This window comes from Plecotus auritus, assembly GCF_963455305.1.
Source record: "Plecotus auritus genome assembly, chromosome: 8".
NCBI lineage: Eukaryota > Metazoa > Chordata > Mammalia > Chiroptera > Vespertilionidae > Plecotus > Plecotus auritus.
In genome coordinates, this window is record NC_137782.1 from 107785149 (window position 1) to 107813088 (window position 27940).

At 43.1% G+C, this 27940-nt stretch overlaps 1 protein-coding gene across 3 annotated transcripts in view; it reads right to left on the reverse strand.

The window, feature by feature from the left end:
* The window catches only part of UXS1 (UDP-glucuronate decarboxylase 1), a 134556-nt gene that overhangs the window by 70417 nt on the left and 36199 nt on the right, over nucleotides 1-27940 (reverse strand). For 2 of the 3 annotated variants that reach the window (XM_080684074.1, XM_080684076.1), the window contains exons 2-4: nucleotides 17018-17045; nucleotides 15684-15732; nucleotides 14317-14360 (exon numbers count right to left, since the gene is read on the reverse strand). In XM_080684074.1, the coding sequence (XP_080540200.1) occupies nucleotides 14317-14360; nucleotides 15684-15732; nucleotides 17018-17045 (121 nt within the window). Of the gene's footprint in view, nucleotides 1-14316; nucleotides 14361-15683; nucleotides 15748-17017; nucleotides 17046-27940 lie in introns of all 3 variants that reach the window. The other variant, XM_080684073.1, reaches the window with a different exon arrangement.

Here is a 27940-nt window from a genome sequence, read left to right on the forward strand (position 1 = left end):
CACAAGGGAAAGTTGGCAGAGTGGGTAGGGCAAACCCAGCTCAGAGCACCTTAGGGATTCAGCTTCCTTTCCACATCAGAAACAATACCCTCTCAAGCCAGAAGCAAGAAAGGGATTACAAGCTGTAATAGACAATTTTAAGGCCCAAGGCCTGGTAAGACCTTGTAACAGCCCGTGCAACACTCCTATTCTGGGCGTCCAAAAGCCCAATGGAGAATGGAGGCTTGTCCAAGACCTCTGACTCATTAATGAAGCAGTCATCCCTATACATCCTGTGGTTCCTAATCCATATACCTTGTTGGCCCCAATTCCAGAGGATACTGAATGGTTACAGTCCTAGACCTTAAGGATGCCTTCTTTTGTATACCTTTGCATCCCAACTCCCAGTTTCTTTTTGCATTTGAAGATCCCTCAGACCAGTCTACCCAATTAACTTGGACAGTTTTACAGATCGTCCCCTTGTTTGGTCAGGCCTTAGCTCAGGACTTATGCCAATTTGAGCATCCACAGACTCCAGTTATACAGTATGTTGGTGACATTCTGTTATGTGACTCCTCAGAGGAGATCTCGCAAGAAGGTACAAGAGCTTTGCTTAACTTCCTGGCAGAAAGAGCATATAAGGTCTCGAAGTACAAGGCACAACTTTGCCAGATATCTGTACCATATCTGGGCCTGGTTTTAACAAAGAGAAGTAGGCCTCTGGGGGAAGGTAGGGCCAAGCCTATTTCTTCCTGCCCTCTGCCCCATGTCTTAAAACAACTCAGAGGCTTGGGGGCATTACTGGATTTTGTAGATTATGGATTCCAGATATGGGGAGCCTGCCTGTCCTCTAAATGAGATGATCAAAGACGCACAGCAAAAGAACTTAACTTTTCTGGAGTGGGAGCCAGCAGCTGAATTGGCTTTTAAACTCAAGCAGGCCCTCCTTCAGACTCCAGCCCTGGGCCTTCCCACCTGCCAGGATTTCAATCTATATGTAACTGCAAGGGGAGGCATGGCCCTCGGGGTTTTGTCTCAGCTCTGAGGCCCTATACAGCAACCAGTGGGCTACCTGAGTAAGGAATTAGACATCACAGCCAAGGGCTTGCCAGCTTGTCTCCAAACAGTAGCAGAGGTAGCCCTGCTGCTACCAGAAGCTACCAAATTAACATTGGAAGAGACTTAACTGTCTGCACCCCCCATAATATGTCTTACCTCTTAATCTCTAAGGGCGGACTTTGACTCTCAGACAGCCGTCTCCTCAGATACCAGGCACTTTTATTAGAGGGGCTGGCTGTCCAGTTAAAAACGCCCCACATTGAATCCAGCCACCTTCCTTCCCGAGGAGGATGAAGACATAGGCATGACTGTGAGCAGATTATACTTCAGACTCATGCAGCAAGGGAGGACCTAAGAGAAACCCCCTTAGAGAACCCCAAGTTAATACTCTTTACAGACGGACGCTCCTTTGTGGAGCAAGGGGTCTGGAAAGCAGGCTATGTGGTTGTAGCTTTTGACATCACTATGGAAAGTGCACCCCTCTCTCCTGGGACTGGTGCCCCGCTGGCAGAGCTGACTGTCCTCACAAGAGCCTTAGAAGTAAGCCAAGGTCAGAGAGCAAACATTTACACAGACTCAAGTATGCAGTTTTGATCTCCATGCCCAGGCGGCTATTTGGGAGGAAAAACACTTCCTGACAGCTAACGGATCTCCCGTTCAATACCATAAGGAGATCGGGAGGCCCCTATCAGCAGTCTCCCTTCCCCTAGCAGTGGCAGTCATACACTGCCAAGGACGTCAGAAGGGCATGGACGAGATTTCAGAAGGAAGCAGGAAGCTGACCTAGCTGCCAAGGCGCTACCAGGGGCCAGTAACTGAGAACATGGGAGACCTTTAATCTGGGAGGACTCTCTTCAGCTGGAAAGGATGGGCCTTGCTCGGGGACACTCTCTGCATACCCCAGAACAGAGACAAACCGAGGAAGGTAAACTTCTCCTCCCCAAGGCAGTAGATGGAAAGTTATTCGAACCCTACACCAGGCCTTCCACCTGGGGAGTGAGGAGACCCATCAGATGATTCAGCAGTTGGAGAACTACCCAACAGGACATTAGGGCCCGTGAGATACTCCAAAAGAATAATCCCCACAATAAAGAGCTTGCCCTACCGGAACTCAAAGGACAGGAAAATACCCTAGGCAATACTGGCAGATGGATGTGACCCATATGCCTAAATCAAGAGGGAATCAGGAACTCCTTGTAAGGGCAGACACTTTCACTGATTGGTGGAAGCATTCCCTTGCCAGACTGAGAAGGCACAAGAAATAGTTAAAGCCCTTGTCTCGGCAATCGTTCCCTGATTTGGGTTGCCTAGGACCCTCCCAAGTGACCATGGTCCATCATGTAAAGCAAGGGCCACCCAGGGGGTTTCAAAGGCTTTGGGAAGTCAATAGCATTTACAGTGTGCTTGGAGACCACAGTCCTCAGGAAGGTGGAGAAAGCTAATGATCTTAAAGAGACATCGCAGAAAGCTCACCAGGAGACTCACCTTCTCTGGCCCACAGTGCTCCCCATAGCATTACTTAGAATTAGAAACACGCCTCAAAACTTAGGCCCTAGTCCTTATGGATGCTTATGGCCGTCCATTCCTCACCAATGATCAGTTATTAGACAAGGAAACAGCTGCAGGTATAGGTATTACCGCCTTGGCCAACTCTCAGCAGAAACTGGCATGTCCCTTTTCTCCCCTGAGATTCAGTTCTGGTAAAGTCTCTCCCTTCTCTCTCATCCTCCCTCAGCCCTCTTTGGGAAGGGCCATATACACTGATGCTGTCTATACCCCAGCATTCAAGGTCAACAGAATTGACTCCTGGATTCACCACTCAAGAATGAAAGTTTAGACACAGGGTGAGACCAAGGAGAGGAAGGGCCAGGAGGAGAATCTAGCAACAAAGGATCAGGGTGACCAGTACTCCTGTGAGCCCCTGGAGGATTGAAACTTCTCTTCCGAAAGACCCCTGGAGAATCCACAGATGCCAGATAAGTAAAATGTTCTGGTATCTCTGGGTAATCATTCTCTTCATCTTCTTAATAGTTCTTATTTTTCTTTTCTGAGGGTCGCCGAAACCCTAGAATAATTCCTGTGGGGCCCATTTTCTGCCCCTGCTGGGATCCTGAATATCTTAACTAATCTCCTGAAGCCTTGTGGAAACCAGGGCAGGAGAGTATATTCCAAACTGAGCATCAGGGTCCCAATTATCCTGGTCCTTACTAATAATACCGCCCCCCTCCGCCCAAGACTCCTCCTCCTCCTCTTACTAGTACTGTGCATGAAAGGTCTACCCCATACCTCTTGAACATCTCCTAAGTCCTCATTATCTTTCTTGAACCCTCAACCTAGCACATCACCTCCTCAACACCACCAACCCCTCTCTCTTGAGAGGGACTGTTGGCTCTGTCTTCCCCTCTCATCAACTAGCTACATGGCAGCCTCAAACTCCTTACACACATGGGCCAATCCAGTCTATCCTTCCACTATAAGAAATATGGAGGGCCCTCATTCCAACTCATGCGCCTCAATGAACTTTATAACTTCCAAATTACAGAAATGACAAGAGGCACACTCACAGGCAGAGCTGTTCAGTCACCAGAGTCATATTTAAGCAGCATAACTGAACACTCATCCAAAAAGTCCACCTGTGTGCATCAACAGAACACTCCCTGCAGGAAAGGGTTTAGGACATTGGTCGGCAAACTGCGGATCGCAAGCCACATGTGGCTCTTTGGCCCCTTGAGTGTGGCTCTTCCACAAAATACCACGGCCTGGGCGAGTCTACTTTGAAGAAGTGGTGTTAGAAGAAGTTTAAGTTTAAAAAATTTGGCTCTCAAAAGAAATTTCAATCGTTGTACTGCTGATATTTGGCTCTGTTGACTAATGAGTTTGCCGACCACTGTTTTAGGACATGTTGATCGATGCTTATGCAACTTTACTCTCAACCTACAGCCTTCCTCCAACTTGGTTAACTTTTTCGTCTCCCACCAAATGGCCCCTTTTCAGAAATTCTTTCCATTCTCAGCCTGGCCTACCATCTCAGCGACCTTCCAACAACCAATACCTCCAAGTTCTGTTTAGGTTGATCTCTTTCCTTTTTATCTATTACTAGAGGCCTGGTGCACGAGAAATTCGTGCATGGGGGTGAGGGGTGTCCCTCAGCCCAGCCTGCACCCTCTCCAATCTGGGACATCCCTCTCACAATCCAGGATGCTGGCTCCCAACCACTTCGCCTGCCTGCCTGCCTGATTGCCCCTAACTGCTTCTGCCTGCCAGCCTGATCACCCCTTAACCACTCCCTTGCCAGCCTGATTGATGCCTAACTACTCCCCAGCTGACCTGATTGCCCCTAACTGCCCTCCCCTGCTGGCCTGGTCACCCCTAACTGCCCTCCCTGCCAGCCCAATTGCCCCTAACTGCCCTCCCTTGCTGGCCTGGTCGCCCCTAACTGCCCTCTCCTGCCAGCCCGATTGCCCCTAACTGCCCTCCCCTACAGGCCTGGTGCCCCACAACTGCCCTCCCCTGCAGGCCTGATCTCCCTAACGGCTCTCCCCTGCCGGCCTGATTGTCCCTAACTGCCTCTGCCCCGCCACTGTGGCTTTGTCCGGAAGGACGTCCGGAAGGTTGCCCGGAAGATGTCCGATCTAATTAGCATATTACCCTTTTATTAGTATAGATTATTATTCTTAATCCTCCCTGTAGGATATGATCTTTAGAGAGAGTGGAGAGAGAGGGAAAGACAGAGAGAAATATTGATGTGAGAGAAGCACATCGATTGATTGGTTGCCTCCTGCATGAGCCTCAATCAGTGCCCGGGCCAGGGAAGAGGCTGCAACCGAGGTACGTGCCCTTGACCGGAATTGAACCTGGGACCCTTTGGTCCTCAGGCTGATGCTCTATCCACTGAGCCAAACTGACTAGGGCAGTTGACCCCTTTCCTGAGTTAACTATTTCCCATGGAGGAGTTGCAATTCACAATTGCCATTTATCTGCCCTCCCATGGTCTCTCGCATTCTGAATTTTGGGTAGAGACTGACAGGAAATATACGTTTTTTGAGAACCCACCACTGAGGTTACACAGGTCAATCCCAAAGGCCCTATCCAGCCCCTTATGGGGACAACCTTGGTTGGAACTTTCTCTGTTTGGAAAAATGAGAACAAGTTCACTCATCTCTTCACCAATGAGAACACTTTCTGTTTAGAAAATCAGGGAATCTTATTTCTGTGTGACACCAATACCTATCTCTATCTCCCAGCCAACTGGACAGGGACCTGCACCCTAATACACCGAAATAGACATTGCTCCTAGTAATCGGTCCTTTACGGTTCCTCTTATGCTCACACTCAAACCAGGAAGGGCACTGTCCTCCTTCTCCTCCTCAGCGGTCTAGGAATAGCTACAGGCCTAGGCACTGGGATAGGGGGACTAGCAATCTCCCTTTCTTACTATCAAAGGCTATTCAAAGACCTTGCAGATGGCTTAGAGGAACTTGCCCAAAGTATTGCCCCTGTTATATTCATTGGCAGCAGTTACCCTCCAAAATCAGAGAGGACTTGACCTCCTCACTGAGAAAGGGGGCTATGCCTATTCACAGAGGAAGAACGCTGTTTATACACCAACCGGTCTGGGATAGTAAGGGATGGGGCCAAGAAACTAGGGTGTCAGAAGTCAGACAACTTTTGGAATCCTGGCGCATGTGACTGCAGAATCTTAACTGGCAATCCTGGCTTCTATCCTTTCTATTCCCTCTTATTATAAGCACACTAGTTTTATTGTTTGGGCCCTGCCTTTTAATCTTACTTGTATGCTTTGTTTCCACCAGGATAGAAGCAATCAAGTTCCAAATGGTCATGGAAATGGAACCCCAAATGTCAGTGATCCCTTAGATCGTCCACCTCCAATGAAGCCCTAACAACCCCCTCTTAGGTCCTTCTGCAGTAGCCAAAGTAGCCAAAGTAGTCATCGCACCTATTCCCAACAGCACTTGACGTTTCCAAATTGGAAGGGGGAATGTGGAGATAGAAGAGGTATAGGTAGTTAGGGACAGGACCATGGGAGGGAAGGAAAATAATGGGAAGTCCACAAATAACAAGATACAGCTTGCTGACTAGTTGCTAATGCAACTCAACTGGGCAAAAACTCAAGTTAGGCAGGAGTTGCTGAGGCAACCCAACTGGGCAGGGAAAACCCAACACCCCTCAAGGGAGAGCTTCCTCTAGCCCTATACAGAAAGCTTCCGTGGAAGAACCAATCAGAAGCCAGCAGAGTGTGTGTGTGTGTGTGTGTGTGTGTGTGTGTGTGTGTGTGTCCTAGACAGAGTGCTTTGGCAGCACCCCACTTGGGTCCGCTCCCTGCTAAAGGGAGTCTATCTCTCAATAAACTTGGCTTTCACTTTCGCTTAACTCTGCTCATGAACTCATTCTTCAATTTTGCAACACAATGAAGTCGGACCAAGATACTACACACTACAAGGCTATAATAAGCAAAACAGTATAGTACTGGCATAAAAACAGACACACAAATAAATGTAACAGAACAGAGAGGCAATAAATAAACACATGAATATATGGTCAATCAATTTAAGACAAAGGAGGCAAGAATATACATTGAAAAAGAGACAGTCTCTTTAATAAGTGGTGTTGGGAAAACTAAACAGCAACATGCAAAAAAATAAAACAGGCCCATTATCTAACACCACAGACAAAAATCAACTCAAAATGGACTGAAGACTTAATACCTTAAAACTCCTAGAAAAAAACATAGGCAGTAAGCTCCCTGACATTGGTCTTAGCAATGATTTCTTGGATCAGACTCTAAAAGCAATGGCATCAAAAGCAAAAATAAATAAATAGGATTTCATCAAAGTAAAATCTGCTCAGTGAAGGAAACCATCAACAAAACGAAAAGGTTACCAACTAAATGGGAGATATTTGCAAAGCATATCTATAATAATAAAAGCGTAATATGTTAATTAGACCGGACGACCTTTCAGACAACCATGCTATGACACCCACTGGCGCCAGGCCGGCCACAGCGGGTACAATGTGATTGGTCAAGGGCCTGGCCATCACCCCATGATCGCCCAGCAGAGGGAAGCCCTGGCCACTGGCCTGCAGGGCAATCAATCGGGGGGCTCCACGATCACCCCAAAGAGGGAGGCCCAGGCCACCGACCCTCTGTGAGGGAAGCCCGAGTCCCAGGTGCCTGCTGGTGGACAGAGGGAAGCTGGTGCTGGCAGCTGGGGGAAGGAAGGCCTACTCTTGCATGAATTTTGTGCACTGGGCCTCTAGTCTCTAATAAGGAATTAAATCCAAAATATAGAAAGAATTCATACACCTCATTAACAAAAAAACCAACTGATTTAAAAATGTGCAATGGATCTGAATAGACATTTTTTGAAAGAAGACATACAAATGGCCAGTAGATACCTGAAAAGATGCTCCACATCACTCATCATCAGAGAAATGAAAATCAAAACCACGAAGAGATATCACCTCACACCTGTCAGAATGGCTATCCTCAAAAAGACAAGAAATAAGTATTGGGGAGGATGTAGAGGACTGTTGTGCACTTTTGGTGGAAAAGTAAATTGGAGTGGCCACTGTGGAGAACACTATGCAAGTTCCTCCAAAAATTAAAAGTAGAACTACCATGTGATTTAGCAATTTGTCTTCTGGGTATTTATCCTATAAGGATGAAAAACACTAAATGAAGAAGATATATGCACCCCTGTGTTCACTGCAGCATTATTTACAATAACCAAGATATGAAAGAAAATGGATGAATATAAAAAGAAGTTGTGGTACATATATACAATGTAATACTAATCAGCCATAAGAACAATAAAACCTTGCCATTTGTGACAACATGAATGGATCTTGAGGCTATTATGCCAAGTGAGATGTCAGGCAGAGAAAGGTAAATACTGTGTGATTTCACTTATATGTGGAACATGAAAAACAAAACAAATGAATAAGCAATACAAAACAAAAATCATACACACAGAGAACAGACAGGTGTTTGTCAGATGGAAAGGGGGTTGGGTGATGAGTGTAATGGGTACAGGGAGTCAATTATGTATGGTAATGGATGTTAACTAAATCACTGTGGCAATCACTTTGTAGTGTGCATAAGTATTGAATTATTAAGTTGTACACCTAAAATTGATATAATGTTATATGCTACATTTATCTCAGTTTTTTAAAAGTACAAAGAACATTAAGAAAATATCAAAGGAAATTCTATAATTCTCACATTTAAGGATATCTTGTGTGTAAGCCTTGCCATATTGGTAAGTTACTGATTTCACTTTTCACAGATAAATATTATTATCTCTAAAGAAAATTATTGCTGGTGGACAGATTTTCTTTCTTTTTTTTTTTTGACAAACATAAAACCTGTAGTGGGTTATTTCTATTTTTTTAAAGCTTCAATTAAAATCTCAAATTATGCCAGTCATATCAAATTCTAGCTCTCACCCATTGGAATTTTACAAGCAGTATAATTTCAGCACTAAATCATGGCAAGAATGATTTTAAAACACAAATAATCTTTTTTACTATCTGAATCTGTTAAAAATACCAGTACTAACAACTTTTACTCTATAAGAGTTGAAATTAACATATTTCCTGATTACATATAAACTACCAATTAAAGAAAAGAAGAAAATGAATAAACACATTTTGATTGATGAATTTTATCCATCCTTAATCCTCTTTAACCATATAATGAAAACTCTTAAATCAAAGACAAAAAATTGCTCTCCATTTCTTTCCTCTTATCCGGACTTGATAAAAGGCTTGTACAATGCTGACGTACATCATCTGAACTCATCCCAAGAAAAAAGATTACTAAACTTAATGAATGTTATCATTTTTCTTTTGTAAAGTTCTAAGACCCAACTGTTACTCCAGAAACATAAAGTTTTCCTAATACAATAGAGGAAAACGTCCTAGTGTCTGAAGCTCAACTGTTTAAGAGAGAAAAAAACTGCAACAGAATCACCCTCAAAGGGTGAAGAAAAATTTTCTTTGCAATCTGATTTAAATAGTCTCCACCATATTACCCAGTTCTTCACTACCAGCCACATTACCTGAACTCAATTCTGAAAACTTCCTGATATATTCTGGTGAAAAAAACAATTATATAGCGCAACATGACAGATTACAAACCATAATTTCTTACAGTACTTACATATGATACTAGGTTTTATACCCTCTGAAGTCTTTACTTGGTTTGGAAATAATTCTCTTAGACTAATCAATATAGGCTAGAAACCATCTGACCACCTTGTATGGCATTAAATTGCAGGAATTTATTTAGAAATGCACAAGATTTAGAAAAAGAAGATTCTCTCTTCTCCTAATGTTTGAACCACCTGGGTATTACACTCAAATGCAGACAAACAAAAACATTTATGTAGATATTTACTTAGATCATCATAGTTTCTAAAAATCAAACTCATAGCCCAGCCAATGTGGCTCAGTGGTTGAGCATCAACCTATGAACCAGGAGGTCACAGTTCGATTCCTGGTCAGGGCACATTCTGGGTTGCAGGCTCAATCCCCAGTATGGGGCATGCAGGAGGCAGCTGATCAATGATTTTCTCTCATCAAGGATGTTTCCATCTCTCTCTCTTCCTCTCCCTTCCTCTCTGAAGTCAATAAAAATATATAAAAATTAAAATAAAAATCAAACTCATAGAGGATATTAGAAAAAGAACTTATAACATAGGATCATTGGTTGGCCTCAGGAAGACCTCTGAAAATATAAATTTAAATACATCCATACACAAATAATTTCCCGCCCTGGAGAAAAATCCATAGCTTTCATCAGAAATAGTTCTTGACAGCCCTGCCATGTGGCTCAGTTGGTTGGAGAGTCATCCCAATGCACCAGGGTTGCAGATTATATCCCCGATAAGGGGAATCAACCAGTGAATGTATACGTAAGTGAAACAAATCAATGTCTCTCTCACCTTCTCTCTCTTCTTTCTCTCTCTCTAAAATAATCAATAAAAAAAATTTTAAAGAAATAATTCTTGACAACTAAACTATAGAAAAACAATCATTCACAACTGCCTAAAATTTGGCTGAACAGAAGTCTTACAATTACGGATTTAAAGAAGAAGCCACATGAGACTGGTAGGAAGGGCAAAGATGTGGAACAGACTGGTCCCACATCCACATGTAGTGATTAAAAATTGGGAGGAATATCTCATTTCCAAAGGTTGCCCCTGAATTGCACAGGGTCCCAGCCCCAAACCAGGCCCCCAGCCCAGGGTTCCAATGCCAGGAAAATAAGTCCCCATATCCTCTGGCTATGAAAACCAGCATGGATTGCAGCTGAGGGAGACAGAGGTTACTGGAGTCCCAGGAAGTTCCTCTTAAAAGGCCTGTGCACAGACTTACTAGGACTCCCTCCTTCTGAGCTTCAGCACTGGGGCAGCAGCTTGAAAGGCACCAGAGACATACAGGGAGGAACTGAATTGTCCGGCATCAGAGCAAGAGCTGGAGGGGCAGCTTTCTCCTAGACAGAAGTGCTAGCAGGAGCCATTGTTCCTTTTTGAGAATCCCCAAAGATCTGGCAGGCTGGCTTGATATTACAGCCTATATCAACCTGGATCACACTACTCACCCCACCCTGGTGAGTCCCTGAGACCCTGCCCCACCCAACTTGTGGGTCCACCTAAGTTGCTTCCAATGGCTTTCCCCATATGAATGGCCTGTCTTGGCTCATGCATCAGACTTTCCTAAAATCTCTCAAACAAGCAGCATCTGGCCTTAGTGTGCATCTCTTGCTAAGATGCCCCAGGCCCAGCAGTAGCAGCAACCAGTCTTAGCTCACAGCCTGCACCTCCAAATCCAGCACAAGTAGCAGCCATCTACAGATTGCTTTGTAGCTCATGCCAGTGGCCCTGGGCAGAACACAGGTAGTGGCTGACCTTGGCCTGCACCTCCTGGGAGGCCGCAGAGCCAGTGCACCCAATGGACAGCTTCAGACCACAGTGAAGCATCACCCAACCCCAACCACTTCCACAAACAACACACTCAAGAGGTAGATTCAGTGGGCACCAAAGCCACACTACAATAAGTCCTGTTCTATGGGGTGGGCTGATTCTCCACGGTGATACTCCACTGTGGTCCAACATTGGAGGTCAGTGGATGCAGCCAATCCTTGCAGCTGATCAGCTCAGGGGTAAATGCCTCCCATGGACATACCAACAGCAATCTAGGCCCACACGGGGAGCACACCTTGAGAGCCCAGAGGAGAGGGTGATCAGCTAGCCTGTGTCACTGGGTCCTACAGAATATCGATATTAAGCCACTCTACCAAGTCCGGGAGATATTGCAGCTCTACCTAACACATAGAAAAAAACACAGGGAGGCTTCCAAAGAGAGGAGACAAAAAACATGTCCCAATGGAAGAACAGAACACAACTCCAGAAAAAATAAAATAAAATAAAAATAAATTTTAAAAAAATGGAGGCAAGCAATTTACTACATGCAGAGTTCAAAACACTATTTATAAGTATGTTCAATGAACTTAGTGAAAACTTCAACAGCACAAAAAAGGACCAGACAAAAATGCAGCACACAATAACTAAAATGAAGAATAATTTACAGGGAATCAACAGGACAATAAATAAAACTATGAATCAAATCATTGATTTGGAATATAAGAAAGCAAAAAACAACCAATCAGAACAGTAAAAAGAAAATAGAACAAACAAAAATGAAGATATTTTATGAGCTTCTGAGTCAACTTCAAGTATACCAACATTTGCATCATGCTATGCCAGAAGGAGAAGAGAGCAAGAAATTCAAAACCTATCTGTAAAAATACTGAAAGAAAACTTCCCTAACTTGGTGAAAGAAACAGGCATACAAGACCAGGAAGCACAGAGAGTTCCAAACAAGATGAACCCAAAGAGGCCCACACCAAGACACATACATCATAATGAAAATGCCAAAGAATAAAGACAAAGAATCTTAAGAGCAGAAGAGAAAAGCAGTTAGTTACCTATAGGGAGTTCCCATAAGGCTGTCAGCTGATTTCTCAAGAGAAACCTTGCAGCCCAGAAGGGAGTGGCTAGAAACACTCCAAGCGATGAAAAGCAAGGACCTACAACCAAGATCACTCTAGCCTACAAAGCTATCATTTAGAATCGATGGACATATAAAGAGCTTCCCAGTCAAGGAAAAGGTAAAGGAGTTCATCACCACATAACCAGATTATATGAAATCTGGAAGGAAGGGAGGGAGGGCGGGAGGGAAAGGGGAAAGGAGAAAGGGAGGGAGGGAAGAAGAAGAAGAAGAAGAAGGAAAAGAAGGAAGAAGAAGAAATTAAGATAAAAAATGTGAACAATAAAATGGCAATAAATACATATCTATCAACAATTGAATCTAAAGTAAGCAAACAAACAAAATGGGAACACCCAGACAAGGAAAAGGTAAAGGAGTTCATCACCACACAACCAGATTATATGAAATTTGGAAGGAAGAGAGGGAGGGAGGGAGGGAGGGAGGGAGGGAGGGAGGGAGGGAGGGATGGAGGGAAGAAGGAGAAGAAGAAGAAGGAAAAGAAGGAAGAAGAAGAAATTAAGATTAAAAAAATGAACAATAAAATGGCAATAAATACATATCTATCAACAATTGAATCTAAAGTAAGCAAACAAACAAAATGGAAACAGATTCACTGATACAGAGAAATATATATTAGAAGCCCAGTGCATGAAATTCATGCATGGGGGAGGGGGGTCCCTCAGCCCGGCTTGCACCCTCTAAAATCCAGGACTAGCCCTAACCAGTTTGGCTCAGTGGATAGAGCATCAGCCTGCGGACTGAGGGGTCCCAGGTTTGATTCCGGTCAGGGGCATGTACCTTGGTTGCGGGCACATCCCCAGTGGGAAGTGTGCGGGAGGCAGCTGATTGATGTTTCTCTCTCATCCATGTTTCTAACTCTCTATCCCTCTCCCTTCCTCTCTGTAAAAAAAATCAATAAAATATATATATTTTTTTAAAAAAAGGATTTAAAATCCAGGACTACTCGGGGGATGTCCGACTGCCTCTTGCAATCTGGGACCGCTGGCTCCTAACCGCTCGCCTGCCTGCCTGATCGCCCCTAACTGCTCCCCTGCTGGCCTGATCGCCCCTTTACCTCCTCTGCCTTGGCCTGCACCCAAGACCCAGGATTCCCTCCTCTGGCTGGCCGTAGGCACCCGGGACCCGTGCTTCCCTCCCTCTGGCCGGCCGAAGGCACCCAAAACCTGGGCTAGCTTCACCCAGGCTGCAGCCACAGGCACCCGGGACCGCAGGGCGGGCGGCTTGTCTCTCTCCCGGGCTGCAGCCTGGCTGGTCCCCATTCCTCTCTCCCCAGTGTTGAGTGTCTGAGCCATTATGGTGTGAGGGCATGACAACCATTTGCATATTAGCTTTTTATTTTATGTGTGTGTGTGTGTGTGTGTGTGTGTGTGTGTGTGTGTGTGTGTGTGTGTGTATTGTTTTTTTTTTTAAATCTTCACCCAAGTATATTTTTTCCACTGATTCCCAGAGAGAGTGGGAGGAAGGGAGGAGGGGGAGAGAGAGAAAGAGAAACACTGATGTGAGAGAGAGATACATCAATTGCTTTCCTACACCACGCACCCCTACAGGGGCTGGGGAACCTGCAAATGAATTATGTACCCTTGACCTGGAATCGAACCCGTGACCCTTCTGTCTGAAAGCTGACACTTTAACCACTGAGAAAAACCAGCCAGTGCTACAGAGAATACTTTGATGGTTGCCAGATGCGAAGGAAGTTGGGGAGACTGGGTGAAAAAGGTGAAGAGATTAAGAAGTACAAATTGTTTGTTACAGACTAGTCATGGGGATATAAAGTATAGCATAAGAAATATAGTCAATAATATTCTAATGACTTTGTATTATTTATTGGGATGTAACATTTATTGGGATGATCACTTAGTAAGTTATATAATGCCTAATCACTGGGGTGTACATATGAAACTAATATAATAATGTACATGTAATTAAAACATTAAAAATCATTTAAAATAAAAGGAATAGTTCTTAATGACAAAATAAAAAAAATTTAGGCACTGCATCCAAATTTTAGAGTAAAAATTAACCATGTCATGTAAAGGTTCTTGTCTTGACAGTGCCTCACATTTTTGATACTATGGAATTAATTACTCGGTTGAGATAAATATATATATATAAGATACTGACCTTCTAAAATCAACCATAAAGATATAACTATTTTCCTAAATGCAAAACAAAAAGTATACATACCTTTTTTCCAAATCTCTTATTTTCTCTTTAAGTGGTTCAACAATCTAAAATAAAAATAACCAGTATCAGCAAAAACAGTGCTTCACCACTTTCACCTCGCTCTGATGTTCCAGATAGGTATGACATAATGCAAAACAGATTTTAATTCCTCCTACAATTCACTTCCAGTTTGAAATTAAGTTATATCACTTCAATCACAATTCTAGAATCGAGATGATAAATTGCACACTGGAACCCTTACTCCATAGATGCATAAGTCTCTGAGAAAATTAACCTTTTTACTTTCCTACCTTACTATGAACAATATTAAAGGTGGTTTAGGCTCATAAAAATAGGCAGCTCAATACCACTGGTGTCTTTCCAGGAACTAAAAATCCCCTAATTGCTGCCCACAAAAGCCTATCATCTTGTTTCTGCATGTTATCTCCAGGGAATCAGCTCTACCACAGAAATCACAGGCCGTAAGTCAATCCCTATCTGTGTTAACACCTTGAGCGTGAACAGAACAACAAGGGCAATCCAAGGGCTTCCCCAGGAATTCAGCATCTGGCTTCAAATGAAAACGAGGAACTCCTCATCCCCTCCCAGGCCCATGTTGCAATAGTTTATTCTTATCTATATTTATTTGACTAAAACATAAGCAATTACTTTAAAATATAAGGTATATTATCAACCAAAGGAACTAGCTTTCAGTGAGGGAGGTCTGTGATTTCCCTATCCGCACCTACAGATACTCTTATGTTCCAGAGTCCTAGCATCTCAGGCGGACCTTTTTCCTTTCAGCATCTGCTCAGGTGAGTGGATGCAGGTAATCACTTCCCTTTCTCTAAGGATTTCTGGAAAGGCTCACCAAAAAGTCACATAAAAGTTTAAACTCATTTTGTCTTTAAGATAGAATGTGTTTTAATAGAGCATACCTTTATAAAATGGACAAAAACTGACACAAAGATTTACCTTCAGCATAACAAGTATTATTAAGTCTCCTATTAAATAAGGGATTTTTTTTTAATCTTCACTCGAGGACATGCTTAGAGAGGGTGGGGGGTGGGGGGTGGGGGGAGAGAGAAACAACCATGTGAGAGAGAAACTTTCAGTTGCTTTCTGTATGTGCCCCAACTAGGGATCGAACCCACAACCTAGGTATGTGCCCTGAGACTAGGAATCGAACCAGCAACCTTTCAGTGCACAGGATGACACTTAACCAACTGAGCCACTCCAGCTGGGCAGGGATCATTTTTTGATAAATAGTCTCAAAATCATAGATCAGCATCAAGTTGCGACAATAAAGATACCAGCACAAGCAAAGGAACTGAAGTAGATACATATATAGAAAAAAGTAGAAGCAAAATATGGAAGAGACTACTAACCTCTTCAATCTTCCTTTCAAGTTTCATTTCACCATTTTCCTGGATAGACCTGTTGAGTAGAAAGCTACAAAACTGAGATCAATTGAAAGGCTTTATGACTTCAAGAGTTATTTATGAACAAACGTACACAACACAAACCAAAGTTTGAGACCATCTCTCTCCTTCCCAAATATCAGTCACACTAGAGGCCAAGTGGGGTCCCTCGGCCTGGCTGGCGATTGGGGTGGGGGGCAGGGGGTTGCACAGCTGGCCAGGGGGAGGGACCACAGGAGATTGGCCGGCGGGGGGAGTACTGAGGGAGATTGGCCCGCCGGGGGAGGAACTGTGGGAGGTTGACTGTGGGAGCACACTGACCACCAGGGGGCATCTCCTGTGTTGAGCATCTGCCCCCTGGTGATCAGTGTGTGTCATAGCAACCAGTCGACTGGTCGGTTGGTCTCTTAGGCTTTTATATATAGAGATGTGCCAATTCCCTCCTGAGGTGGTGCAGTAAAGAAAAATAAGTCAACCAGGAGAGGTAATCTAAATCCATCTCACACACTCACTACTGCCTTAGCATTGTTTCTACTAAATAAAATAATCTCACTTTCACATTATACCCAACAAGGGATTTTAAAGCAGGAGTTTTGTCTCTACAGGAGTACAAGCCTGACTGCTGGGCTTTCCTGGGGATTTAATACCAAATGGAGTTTTTCCAAGGAAATAAACAGAACTCCTTTAAATGGGAGCGGAACACCCGACCTAGCCACACACAGAAGCTATGTCAGAAAACACACAAGTTCTGGTGGCAGGAATTAGCTCAACAAGGACCCGCCTTGCAAAACCAACCCAATATGAAAAGCCTGGTGGGGGCACAGCAGTATTAAACTTCCAAATCCAGTTCAATCACCACATCATGACTGCATTCTTAATTTAGTTGTACTACCAAGAAAAACAACCTGATTTTTTTTCAAATAAAACTGTACTAACTGCACCAAATTTGTTTTTACAATGAACACTTACTATATTTTGATGACTTTAAAAATTAACACAAGGATTTCACTTTTATAAGTGTCCTTCCTGCCCTAGTTAGCAACACAAATAATGCCCAGTGAGGCCAGAAGATTCCTGGGGAAGGACAGGTAGTCTCAGCATCCACATGGCCTGAGCCCTGGGGCCAGGGACCAGCTGCATTCCTCGAGAAGATCCACAGAGGACAGGACACAGCCCGGATGTGTGAATAGAAAATACTCGGCTTCATTTTTAAAATTAAATCCAATTAAGCCATGATATCAATGGTGTATATGTAACAACTGAAATGTGTCCACAAAACCCAAATTATTAAAATCAATTACCTCATATTAACGTAGTTGCCCCAAACAGCTGTAAGGGAAAGAAGAAGAAAAGGTCAATATTTAAGCTCATGACATTCATGAATATCAATAAATACAATTTTAATTTTTAACCAATGTTTTTAAGTTCACTAAGTAAACTAAATTATAGCTCATAATGACATTATAATGCACACTTTTAAAATATTAAGTCCAACTAAAAAGTAAGTGCATCCCTAATTGGTTTGGTTCAGTGGATAGAGCATTGGCCTATGGACTGAAGGGTCCCCCCAGTTTGATTCCAGTCAAGGGCACATGCCTGGGTTGCGGGCTCGATCCCCAGTGGGGGACGTACAGGAGGCAGCCAATCAATGATTCTCTCTCATCATTGATGTTTCTATCTCTCTCCCTCTTCCTTCCTCTCTGAAATCAATAAAAATATATTTTAAAAAATGTAAGTGAAAACATGATCCTATATATCCCTCTAATTTTGGGATATCTCATTTGGGGTTCGGCACTCAACAGTGCAGAGCCAGTCACAAGAATCAAATACCACATGCCCAAACACATCAAGTGTTGATGAGAACAAAATCCAGAGAAGTTAAGCAATGGCCTGACGTTGTGCCTTAATTTCAACTAGAATCATCCATTCTTTCTCAGCACCTATCCCATATCGCTTAGACTATAGTGTCTGGGCTACTTGGCTGCCTCTTTGATTAAAGACACCTGCAGAGAGTGTTACCATGTCTACAGCTGGCGATCGGCAAATGTGCATAAATCAGTGGGGTACAACAGCAAAATTTCACCATGGATAACTTTGAGAAATAATACTGGACCATGAGCAAGCACTTCAAGTTACTAAACAGAGGATTATATCATACAGAAACTTCACCATGAATGAGTGGTCCTAAGTTTTATACACACTGAGCCCTTATTCGGCCACTCCCCAAATGCTGAACAACTCCCAGGGGCTACATGCTTCCAGATGCCGGAAAAAGGAGAGAAAATAACAAACATCCCCCTATTCCACCTTCCCCAACTTGAGAAAGCCTTGAGGTTAGAGCTAATCCTGGGCATCTTCTCATTGCTACTCTCTGGTACCTAGTAGGGCCTTAATTAATGTTTATTGAATAGAACTGTGTCCAAAATCATGCCCCTATAAAGAAACACACATTGTTAACACATTGCGGACCAGTAGTTTTATGGCCAGATAAGTTTCTATTGAACAAGTACAAAAAATGTTTTACGTAAATGTTAAAGGCACGCTTTAAAATTAAATACTCATTGCATTTTGAAATTATTTATTACATGTTCTTACAAGCTAATATCTTTTTAAAGTATGATGCTTTGTAAAACACTGTGTAATATGAAGCGAGAATTCTCGTAATCTGTTCACAATGTGTTAAGAAGGGACATGTTGATCCAATCAAATTATATGCTTCTTCAAGTAGAGGAGGAAACTATGACAGAAAAGAGATTAGTAAAATAACTACATAAAAAGTGGCAAGTGTGCAAGAAATGGGAGAAATTAAAATGAATCAGTACTATATTCACTATTCCTCAAAAAAGGCAGAGATTGTTTATATCTTTGGACCATGTAATTTTCTTTTGGGTATTATCCTCAAGCCATGAGTATACATACAGGATAGCTCCCTTCACAAATCATGGCCTTATTTATAATTAAAGAAAAAAAGACAGAGGGATAAACCAAAATATCTGACAATTGGGAAGCTACTATCTAAATTATACCACCATCCAATGAAAACAGAAAGCCATTAAAAAGAACCAGAAAACTATGTTGTAACATGAGAATACAGTTATGATAGTGTCAGAGGGAAAAAATATATGCAGTATGACTTCTGTTATTAAAAATCACATGGAAAAAGAAGTGTGAAAATGCCAAAACACTTGAGTTTAAATGGTGAGATGAAGAGAGACCTCCCACACCCTGCCTCCCCGCCTGGGCACCAGGACCCAGTGCTTGAGGACCCAGCACTGTGAGTGCAAGCCAGAGGTACCCCACACCCCTTCCTGCCCAGGTGCCAGGGCCGTACTGAAATTGAGAGTCAGAGGTTCCTAGGGCAGAACACTGCCTCGGGCGCCTCGGCCCACGCATGCCAGAGGGCTCTGGAACCTCACAGGGAGTCGCATACCAGAAGAACTGTGCATGCGCCCCCACTGACCCCGAGCATCTGCAGCAGACAACATCCAATTTGAACAGCAATTGAAAAAAAAAATGTAAAAAGCAGGAGAAGAGTTTAAGGGAGCTTTGGGACAACATGAAACAAAGCCGTGTCCACATAATAGGGGTGCCAGAAGGAGGAGAAGCTGAGCAAGGAATAGAAACCCTGCTTGAAGAAATAATGACAGAAAACTTCCCTGACTCAGGGAACAAAAATGTCACACAAGCACTGAGAATCCCAAACAAGAGGTACCCCAAAAAGACTCACACCAAGACACTCTGTAATACAATGGAAAACGTTAATGACAAAGAAAGAATCTCAAGGGCTGCAAGAGAGACAGAAAGGTACTTATAAGAGCTGAATTAGACTATCAGCTGATTTTTCAACAGAAACAGATCAGGCCAGAAGGAGATGGAATGAAGTATACAAAGTACTTAAAAGCAAGGGAACTATTATCCCTTTAGACAAAAAAAGGCTAAGAGAGTTTATTACCACCAAACCAGCAATGCCAGAAATCCTAAAGGGATTGGTGTAAGAAAAAGGAATAGAAAGATAAGAAGAAATACAGACATAAAGAATAAAAATGGCAACAAACAAGTACCTATCAATAATAAACATAAATGTAAATGAATTAAATGCTCCAATCAAAAGGTATAGGATGGCTGAATAGATAAGAAAACATGACTCATTTATATGCTGTCTGCCAGAGACCCACCTCAGAACAAAGGACTCACACAGACTGAAAGTGAAGGGATGGAAAAATTTTTTTCAAGTAAATGGAAATGAAAAAAAAAAAAAAAAAAAGCTATGGTAGCAATACTTATATCTGACAAAATAGACCTCTAAGTGAAGGTCATAACAAGAGATAAGGAAGGCCACTTCATGATACTAAAGGGATTAATACAAGAGGATATAACTCTAGTAAACATATATGCACCCAAAACAGGAGCACCAAAATACATTAAAAAAAAAACTTCTGGAAGATATCAAGGGAGAGATGGACAGCAATAAAATCATAATAGGGGACTTTAATACCCCACTGACACCACTTGATAAATCTTTTAGACAAAAATTCAACAAAGAAACAGCAATCCTAAATGACTCACTCAATCAGATGAAACTAATTGACATCTTCAGAACATTTCACCCCAAAGGCATGGAATATACATTTTCTCATGTGCACATAGGACATTTTCAAAGATAGACCACATACATATAAGGACACAGGCCAAGTCTCTACAAATTCAAGAAGAATAAAATTATATCAAGCAGATCACAATGGCATAAAATTAGAAATCAACTACAATAAAAACACTCAAAAACAATCAAACACATGGAGGCTAAACAGCATGCTATAAAACAATGAATGGGTTACCAAAGAGAACAAAGAAGAAATAAAAACATACTAGAAACAAATGACAATGGAAACACAACAATCCAAAATCTATGGGACACAGTGAAAGCAGTCCTGAGAGGGACGTTCTTAGCACTACAGGCCTACCTCAAAAAACAAAAACAAACACACACACACACACACACACACACACACACGAAAAACTGGTAATAAATTATCTAACCCTACAACATAATTAGAAAGAGAGCAACAAGAAAAGCCCAGAGTAAGTAGAAAGAAGGAAATAATAAAGATCAGAACAGAAATAAATGGCATAGAGACCAAAAAACAAACAAACAAACACAAAAACAAAAGATCAACAGAACCAAGAGATGGTTCTTTAAAAGGATAAACAAGATTGATGAACCTCTAGCCAGGCTTACCAAGAAACAAAGAGAGAGGACCCAAATAAACAAAATTAGAAATGAAAGAGGTAAAGTGACAACCAACCCCACAGAAATACAAAGGATTAGTTTAAAAAATGCTACGAACATCTACTAGGATATTCCAGAAAACTGGAGAACCTAGATGAAATGGACGTATTTCTAGAGAAATACAATCTTCCAAAACTCAATCAGGAAGAATTTAAAAAAATAGGCCAATAACTACTGGTGAAATTGAAGCAGTAATCAAAGAAACTTCCAGCAAACTAAACTGTGGTCCAGATGGCTTCACAGGGGAATTTACCAAACATTCAAAGAACTAACATCTACACATCTCAGACTATCACAAAAATTCCAAGAGGAAGGTAAACTTCCAAGCTCTTTCTATGAAGCCAGCATTACCCTAATCTCAAAACCATGTAAGGACCCTACAAAGAAAGAGAATTACAGGCCAGTATCCCTGATGAACATAGATGCTAAAATCCTCAATAAAGTATTAGCAAATTGCATCCAGCAATATATTAAAAAGATCATACACCATTACCAAGTGGGATTTATTCTGGGGATGCAAAGCTGGTACAATAACCACAAATCAATAAATGTGATGTATCACATAAACAAACTGAAAGACAAAAATTACATGATCATAACAATTGATGCAGAAAAAAGATTTGACAAAATCCAACACCCTTTTTTGATAAAAACTCTCAGCAAAGTGGGAATAGAGGGATCATACCTCAACATAACAAAAGCCTTATAATAGCAGACCTACAGCCAACATCATACTCAATGGGCAAAAACTAAAACCATTTCCCCTAAGAACAGGAACAAGACAGGGCTGGCCACTTTCATCACTCCTGTTCGACAGAGTACTGGAAGTACTCTGGAAAAGAAGAAGAAATAAAAGGCATCCAAATTGGAAAAGAAGAAGTAAAACTGTCATTATTCATAGATGGCATGATATTGGTACATAGGAAAACCCTAAAGAATCCATCAAAAAACTACTAGATTTAATAAATGAATTTGGCAATGTAGCAGGATACAAAATCAACACCCAAAAACCTTTGGCTTTTTAATACAATGATGAATTCTCATGAAGAGAAACTAAAGAATCAATCTCATTTATCATTGCAACAACAAAATTAAGATACTTAGGAATAAACTTAACCAAGGAGGTAAAAGACCTATACTCATAAAACTATAGGACATTGAAAAAGGAGACAGAGGAAGATATAAACAAACTAGATGCCCGGTGCATAAAATGCATGCATAGGGAGTTGGGGTGTGTCCCTCAGCCCAGCCTGCACCCTCTCCAATCTGGGACCCCTCCGGGGATGCCTGGTGAGATCGTGCCTAAACAGGCAGTCGGACATCGCCTCTCACAATCCAGGACTGCTGGCTCCCAACTGCTCACCTGCCTGCCTGTCTGATTGCCCCTAACCACTTCTGCCTGCCAGCCTGATCACCCCCTAACCACTCCCCTGCCAGCCTGATCGACGCCTAACTGCTCCCCTGCCAACCCGATTGCCCCTAACTGCCCTCCCCTGCTGTCCTGGTCACCCCTAACTGCCCTCCCCTGCAGGCCTGGTCCCCCCACAACTGCCCTCCCTTGCAGGCCTGGTCCCTCTCAACTGCCCTCCCCTGCTGGCCTGATCGCCCACAACTACCCTCCCCTGCAGGCCATCTTATGGCGGCCATCTTGTGTCCACATGGCAGTGGCCATCTTGTGTGTTGGAGTGATGGTCAATTTGCATATTACCTCTTTATTATATAAGATGGAAGAATATACCATGTTCATAGACTGGTAGAATCAACATCATTAACATGTCCATACTACCCAAAGCAATCTATAGATTCAGTGCAATCCCCATTCAAGTACCAACAGCATATTTCACAGATCTAGAGTAACCTCTCCAAAAATGTATATGGAGTAAGAAAAGACCCCAAACAGCCGCAGCAATCCTGAGAAAGAAGAACAAAGTTGGAGGGATCACAATACCAGATATCAAGTTATATTACAAAGTCACTGTCCTCAAAACAGCCTGGTACTGGCACAAGAACACAATGGAGTCAAGACAGTCTCTTCAATAAACGGTGTTGGGAAAATCTGACAGATACATGCAAAAAAAATGAAACTAGACCACCAACTTACACCATACACCAAAAATACACTCAAAATGGATAAAAGACTTAAATGTAAGAAAGGAAACCACAAAAATTTTAGAATCCATAGGCAGCAAAATGTCAGAGATATCTTATAGCAATGTTTACCACCACATCTCCTAAGACAATGGAAATTAAGGAGAAAATGAACAAATGGGACTACATCAGAATAAAAAGCTTCTGTACAGCAAAAGAAACCATCAACAAAATAACAAGAGAGCCCACTGCAGCGGGGAACATATTTGCCAATGTTACATATGATAAAGGTTTAAACTCCAAAATGTACAGGGAACTCATACAACTTACCGAAAGGAAGATAAACAATTCAATCAAAAAATGGGCAAAGGACCTAAACAGACGCTTCTCCTAAGTCAGTGATTCTCAACCTTTCTAATGCCGCAACCCTTTAATACAGTTCCTCATGTTGTGGTGACCCCCAACCATAAAATTATTTTCGTTGCTACTTTATAACTGTAATTTTGCTGCTGTTAATGAATCATAATGTAAATATCTGTGTTTTCCGATGGTCTTAGGCTCTACAACAGCAGTTCTCAACCTGTGGGTCGTGACCCACAGGTTGAGAACCACTAGCAGAGTTCCCAAAGACCATCGGAAAACACAGATATTTACATTATGATTCATAACAGTAGCAAGATTATAGTTATGAAGTAGCAACGAAAATAATTTTATGGTTGGGGGTCACCACAACATGAGGAACTGTATTAAAGGGTCGCGGCATTAACAAGGTTGAAAACCACTGTCTTAAGTGGATGTACAGAAGGCCAAGAGGCAAATGAAAACATGCTCAAAGTCACTAATCATCAGAGAGATGCAAATCAAAACAACAATGAGGTACCAGCTCACACCTACCAGAATGGCTATTATCAACAAATCAACAAATGACAAGTGCTGGTGAGGATGTGGAGTAAAAGGAACCCTCGTGCACTGCTGGTGGGCAAACTGGTGAAGCCTCTGTGGAAAGCAATATGAAGTTTCCTCAAAAAATTAAAAACAGAACTCCCATTTGACCCAGTAATTCCACTTCTATGAACATCCCAAGAAAACAGAAACACCAATCAGAAAGGATATATGCACTCCTATGTTCATAGCAGAACAATTTATAATAGCTAAGATTTGGAAACAGCCTAAGTGCCCATCAGCACATGAATGGATTAAAAAACCATGGCACATCTACACAATGGAATAGTATGCTGCTGTAAACAAGAAAGAACTTACCATTTGCAACAGCATGGATGGACCTGGAGAGCATTATGCTAAGCGAAAGAGCCAGTCAGAAAAAGGTAAGTATCACATGATCTTACTCATTAGTGGAATATAATGAACAACATAAACTGATGAACAAAAACAGATCCAGAGACATAGAAGCATTGAACAGATCATCAAACCTCAGAGGGAGGGGGGGGGTGGGTGGGTGGGGGTTAAGAGATCAACCAAAGAACTTGTATGCTTATAAGCATAACCAATGGACACAGATAACGGGGGGTTGAAAGCCTGGGATGGGGGGGGGGCAGTGGAGGCTGGCTGGGAGAGGTCAATGGGGGAAAAGGGGAGCATATGTAATACTTTCAACAATAAAGAATTTTTTTAAAAAATAAAATAATTAAAAAATAAATGGTGAGGTACTTTCTTATTTGTCCCTGAATTTACACATTTACCTTGCTTTTTAAAAAGGAGGGAAAGGATTTTTTAAACTCTTGCTAAAGTCCTGTTCTCAGTCTCTTCCTAGACAATTTGTGAACATGTTGGTCAATCCTCAGCTCACATAGCAAGTGATGTCACTGATACCGCTGTAATTAGCTAGTTATTAATAATAGAAAAGGAGCAAAAGGAAGGCCAGACATTATAAACATGGATGGCCACCTGGGCAGCTTCACTAGGAAGCTGGAACATTATAGTCTCCGGGGAACCACCAGCCTAGTCCCTCCAGATCACTGGGGGAAGGGGCTGGACAAAGGGGAAATGGACGCATGCAAAGTAAAGTCAGAGTGAAGTAGGGAAGGTGCCTGTCAGACAAACCTGGGAACAGAGATCATTAGCCAAAGGGGGTGGGGCCATTTGCAAGCCCTCAAAAGTTTGGGAATACATAGTCCCCCAGACAAAGCAGCTCCCACTCTTGTTCCTTGGGCTTTGCTCCTGCCCATGTTCCCTTCATAGCCATGTGTTCCTAGAAGCCGCACACAATGGACTGATGAACTGCAGGTGGGAATGCAAACTAAGCTAGCCTAATGCTGGACTGGACCGTGTAAACATGGAAAGGAAACTCTGGGCAACGATCCTGGCCAGTGTGGCTCAGTTGGTTGGGCGTCGTACCATGCACATGCCCCAGGCTGCAGGCTCATCCCTGGTAGGGAGCATGCCAGAGGCAGCCCACTGATGCTTCACTCTCACATCAATGTTTCTCTCTCTTTCCCTCTCTCTTCCTCTTTCTCAAAAAAAAGAAAAGAAAGAAACTCTGGGCAACAGCTTTAACCCTAGCTCTGCTGAAAGCAAAACAGGACTTCTTCCTTGGCAGGATGGAGGGAAATGAAATGGGACCTTGGAAACTCACATGTTTGATTACACAGAAATAAAGTTTTCTACGATATCTCATTCTCCCGTGCGAGTCTCAGACAATTCCTTTTCTTGTGACATCACAAGAACTCCACTTCCCCTGGCAACACGTGGGGACAAGGAGAACTCTTTACCTATAACATCACCACCAAAACAGAGCCCCAAAGGTCAGTGACTGGCCAAACCCCAGGGTATTTTTTCTACTGTGTATCTCAAGTAAAAAAAAAAAAGTATCATTTTGGCTTGTCAACATACACTGGCAGCCAGTGCTACAGAGAATACTTTGATGGTTGCCAGATGCGAGGGAAGTTGGGGAGACTGGGTGAAAAAGGTGAAGAGATTAAGAAGTACAAATTGTTTGTTACAGACTAGTCATGGGGATATAAAGTATAGCATAAGAAATATAGTCAATAATATTCTAATGACTTTGTATTATTTATTGGGATGGGCAGTTGCAGGCCTACAGGGGAGGGCAGTTGGGGGCGACCATGACTGCAGGGGAGGGCATTTAGGGGTGACCAGGCCAGCAGGAGAGCAGTTAGGTATTGATCAGGCTGGCAGGCAGAAGCAGTTAGGGGCAGTCAGGCAGGCAGGCAGGCGAGCGGTTGGGAGCCAGCAGTCCTGCATTGTGAGAGGGATCGGGCCTAGACAGGCAGTTGGAAATCCCTCAAGGGGTCTCAGATTGGAGAGGGTGCAGGCTGGGCTGAGAGACACCACCCCAGCCCCCGTGTACAAATTTCATGCACTGGGCCTCTAGTAAATTTATAATCCCTTACCACTTTGGCCTCGTGCGTTCCTCTGTCAGCGACCCTAACAGGGTAAGGATAAAAAAAAGAGCATTCTTTTCTTAAACTATTCAAAAATTGTCACAGCCTTCTCAGCTCAGTGGTGGGCTGGACTTGGCCATGGGTCAGCTTGCCAACCCTGCTTTAAGAGATACCTAAAGAATGACGAGGTGCAACGCCCTTGTCCTTGAGGGGAAACTAGCCACCAGCCACCTGTACACAGTAACATCAGAGGAGTAAAGGCTGCAGTCAACCAGTTCTGGGAGCAGAGGAGGCAGGTTACTGAGCTGTGAAGATGGGACATCTACTGGGCTCTGAAGGAAATGCACTTGAACAGAAGTGTGGAGGGACAGAGGGGACGAGGAGTCTGCAGGGTCACGTTGGGCCAAGGAGGTTTTCCTAATAAGCACCTGGGGAATTCTATTAATGAATCAAATATGGTCACCATTGTCTTACCTTTTGTAGCGTTCTAAGACATCCAGTTAATGGGCACTAGCAAGCATCAGAGTGTAATAAATGGCAGCCTGGGTTTTGGCATATCAGGAAGAAGGGCAGACGGGCAAGGCAGAAGGTGGGCTAAAGTGAAGAAGGCAGAGGACAGACCTAGCTGGTCTTGGAGATGGTTGGTGTATAGGGGGGTGAGAGGTCAGGGTGGGGTAGTGACATGGATGTCAGGAGATCAGAATGCTGGAGATGGCCCTGGCCAGGGGCTCAGTTGGTTGAAGTGTCTGTCGTCCATAAACCAAAAGGGTTGTGGGTTCAATCCCTGGTCGCATACAGGAGGCAATTAATTGATGTTTCTCTCTCACATTAATGTGTGTGTGTGTTTTTTTTTTCTCTCTTTCTCTCTCCATCCTTCCCCCCTACAAATCAATAAAAACATATCCTTGGGTGATAATTTAAAAAAACACACAACACACCAGTGATGGAGGGCAGCTAGGGGAGAAATAATGGACTGGGAGGAGCACATGCTGGGTTTGAGGCACCCACAGTGACGCAGGCCAAAGGTGCCTGAGGGCTAGTAGACACAGGCCTGGGAACGCCAGCGCTAGTCAGCGGTGCAGGCAGGGGCCCCTGAGGCTGGCATGGGAAGGTTCATTGAAACATGGCACTGACCGCTGCATCCAGCTGGGCAGAGGCCACAGCCCTGGGGAGTCTCATGACACGGCCAGGCATATGTTTGGGAAGTGTAGCAATGCCAGTCTCACCATGTGAGCCTGCCACACTCAGTTTCAAGTCACAAGGTCATGTCATTACCTCCATTTCGCAGCCAGAGACTGGAGCCAAGAGGAATAGCATGACTTGCTCAGGGTCACACTAGTGGCCACCCATGCCCATGCCAACACTTCAAATGTGAGCCTTCACTCCATGGCCCGTGTGACCTGCCCAGGGTTCTGTCACCCATCTCCAAAGAAAAAAGGCATCTTGGTTTTTTCAAACTCGTCCTCTAAACTAGACTCAAACTGAGT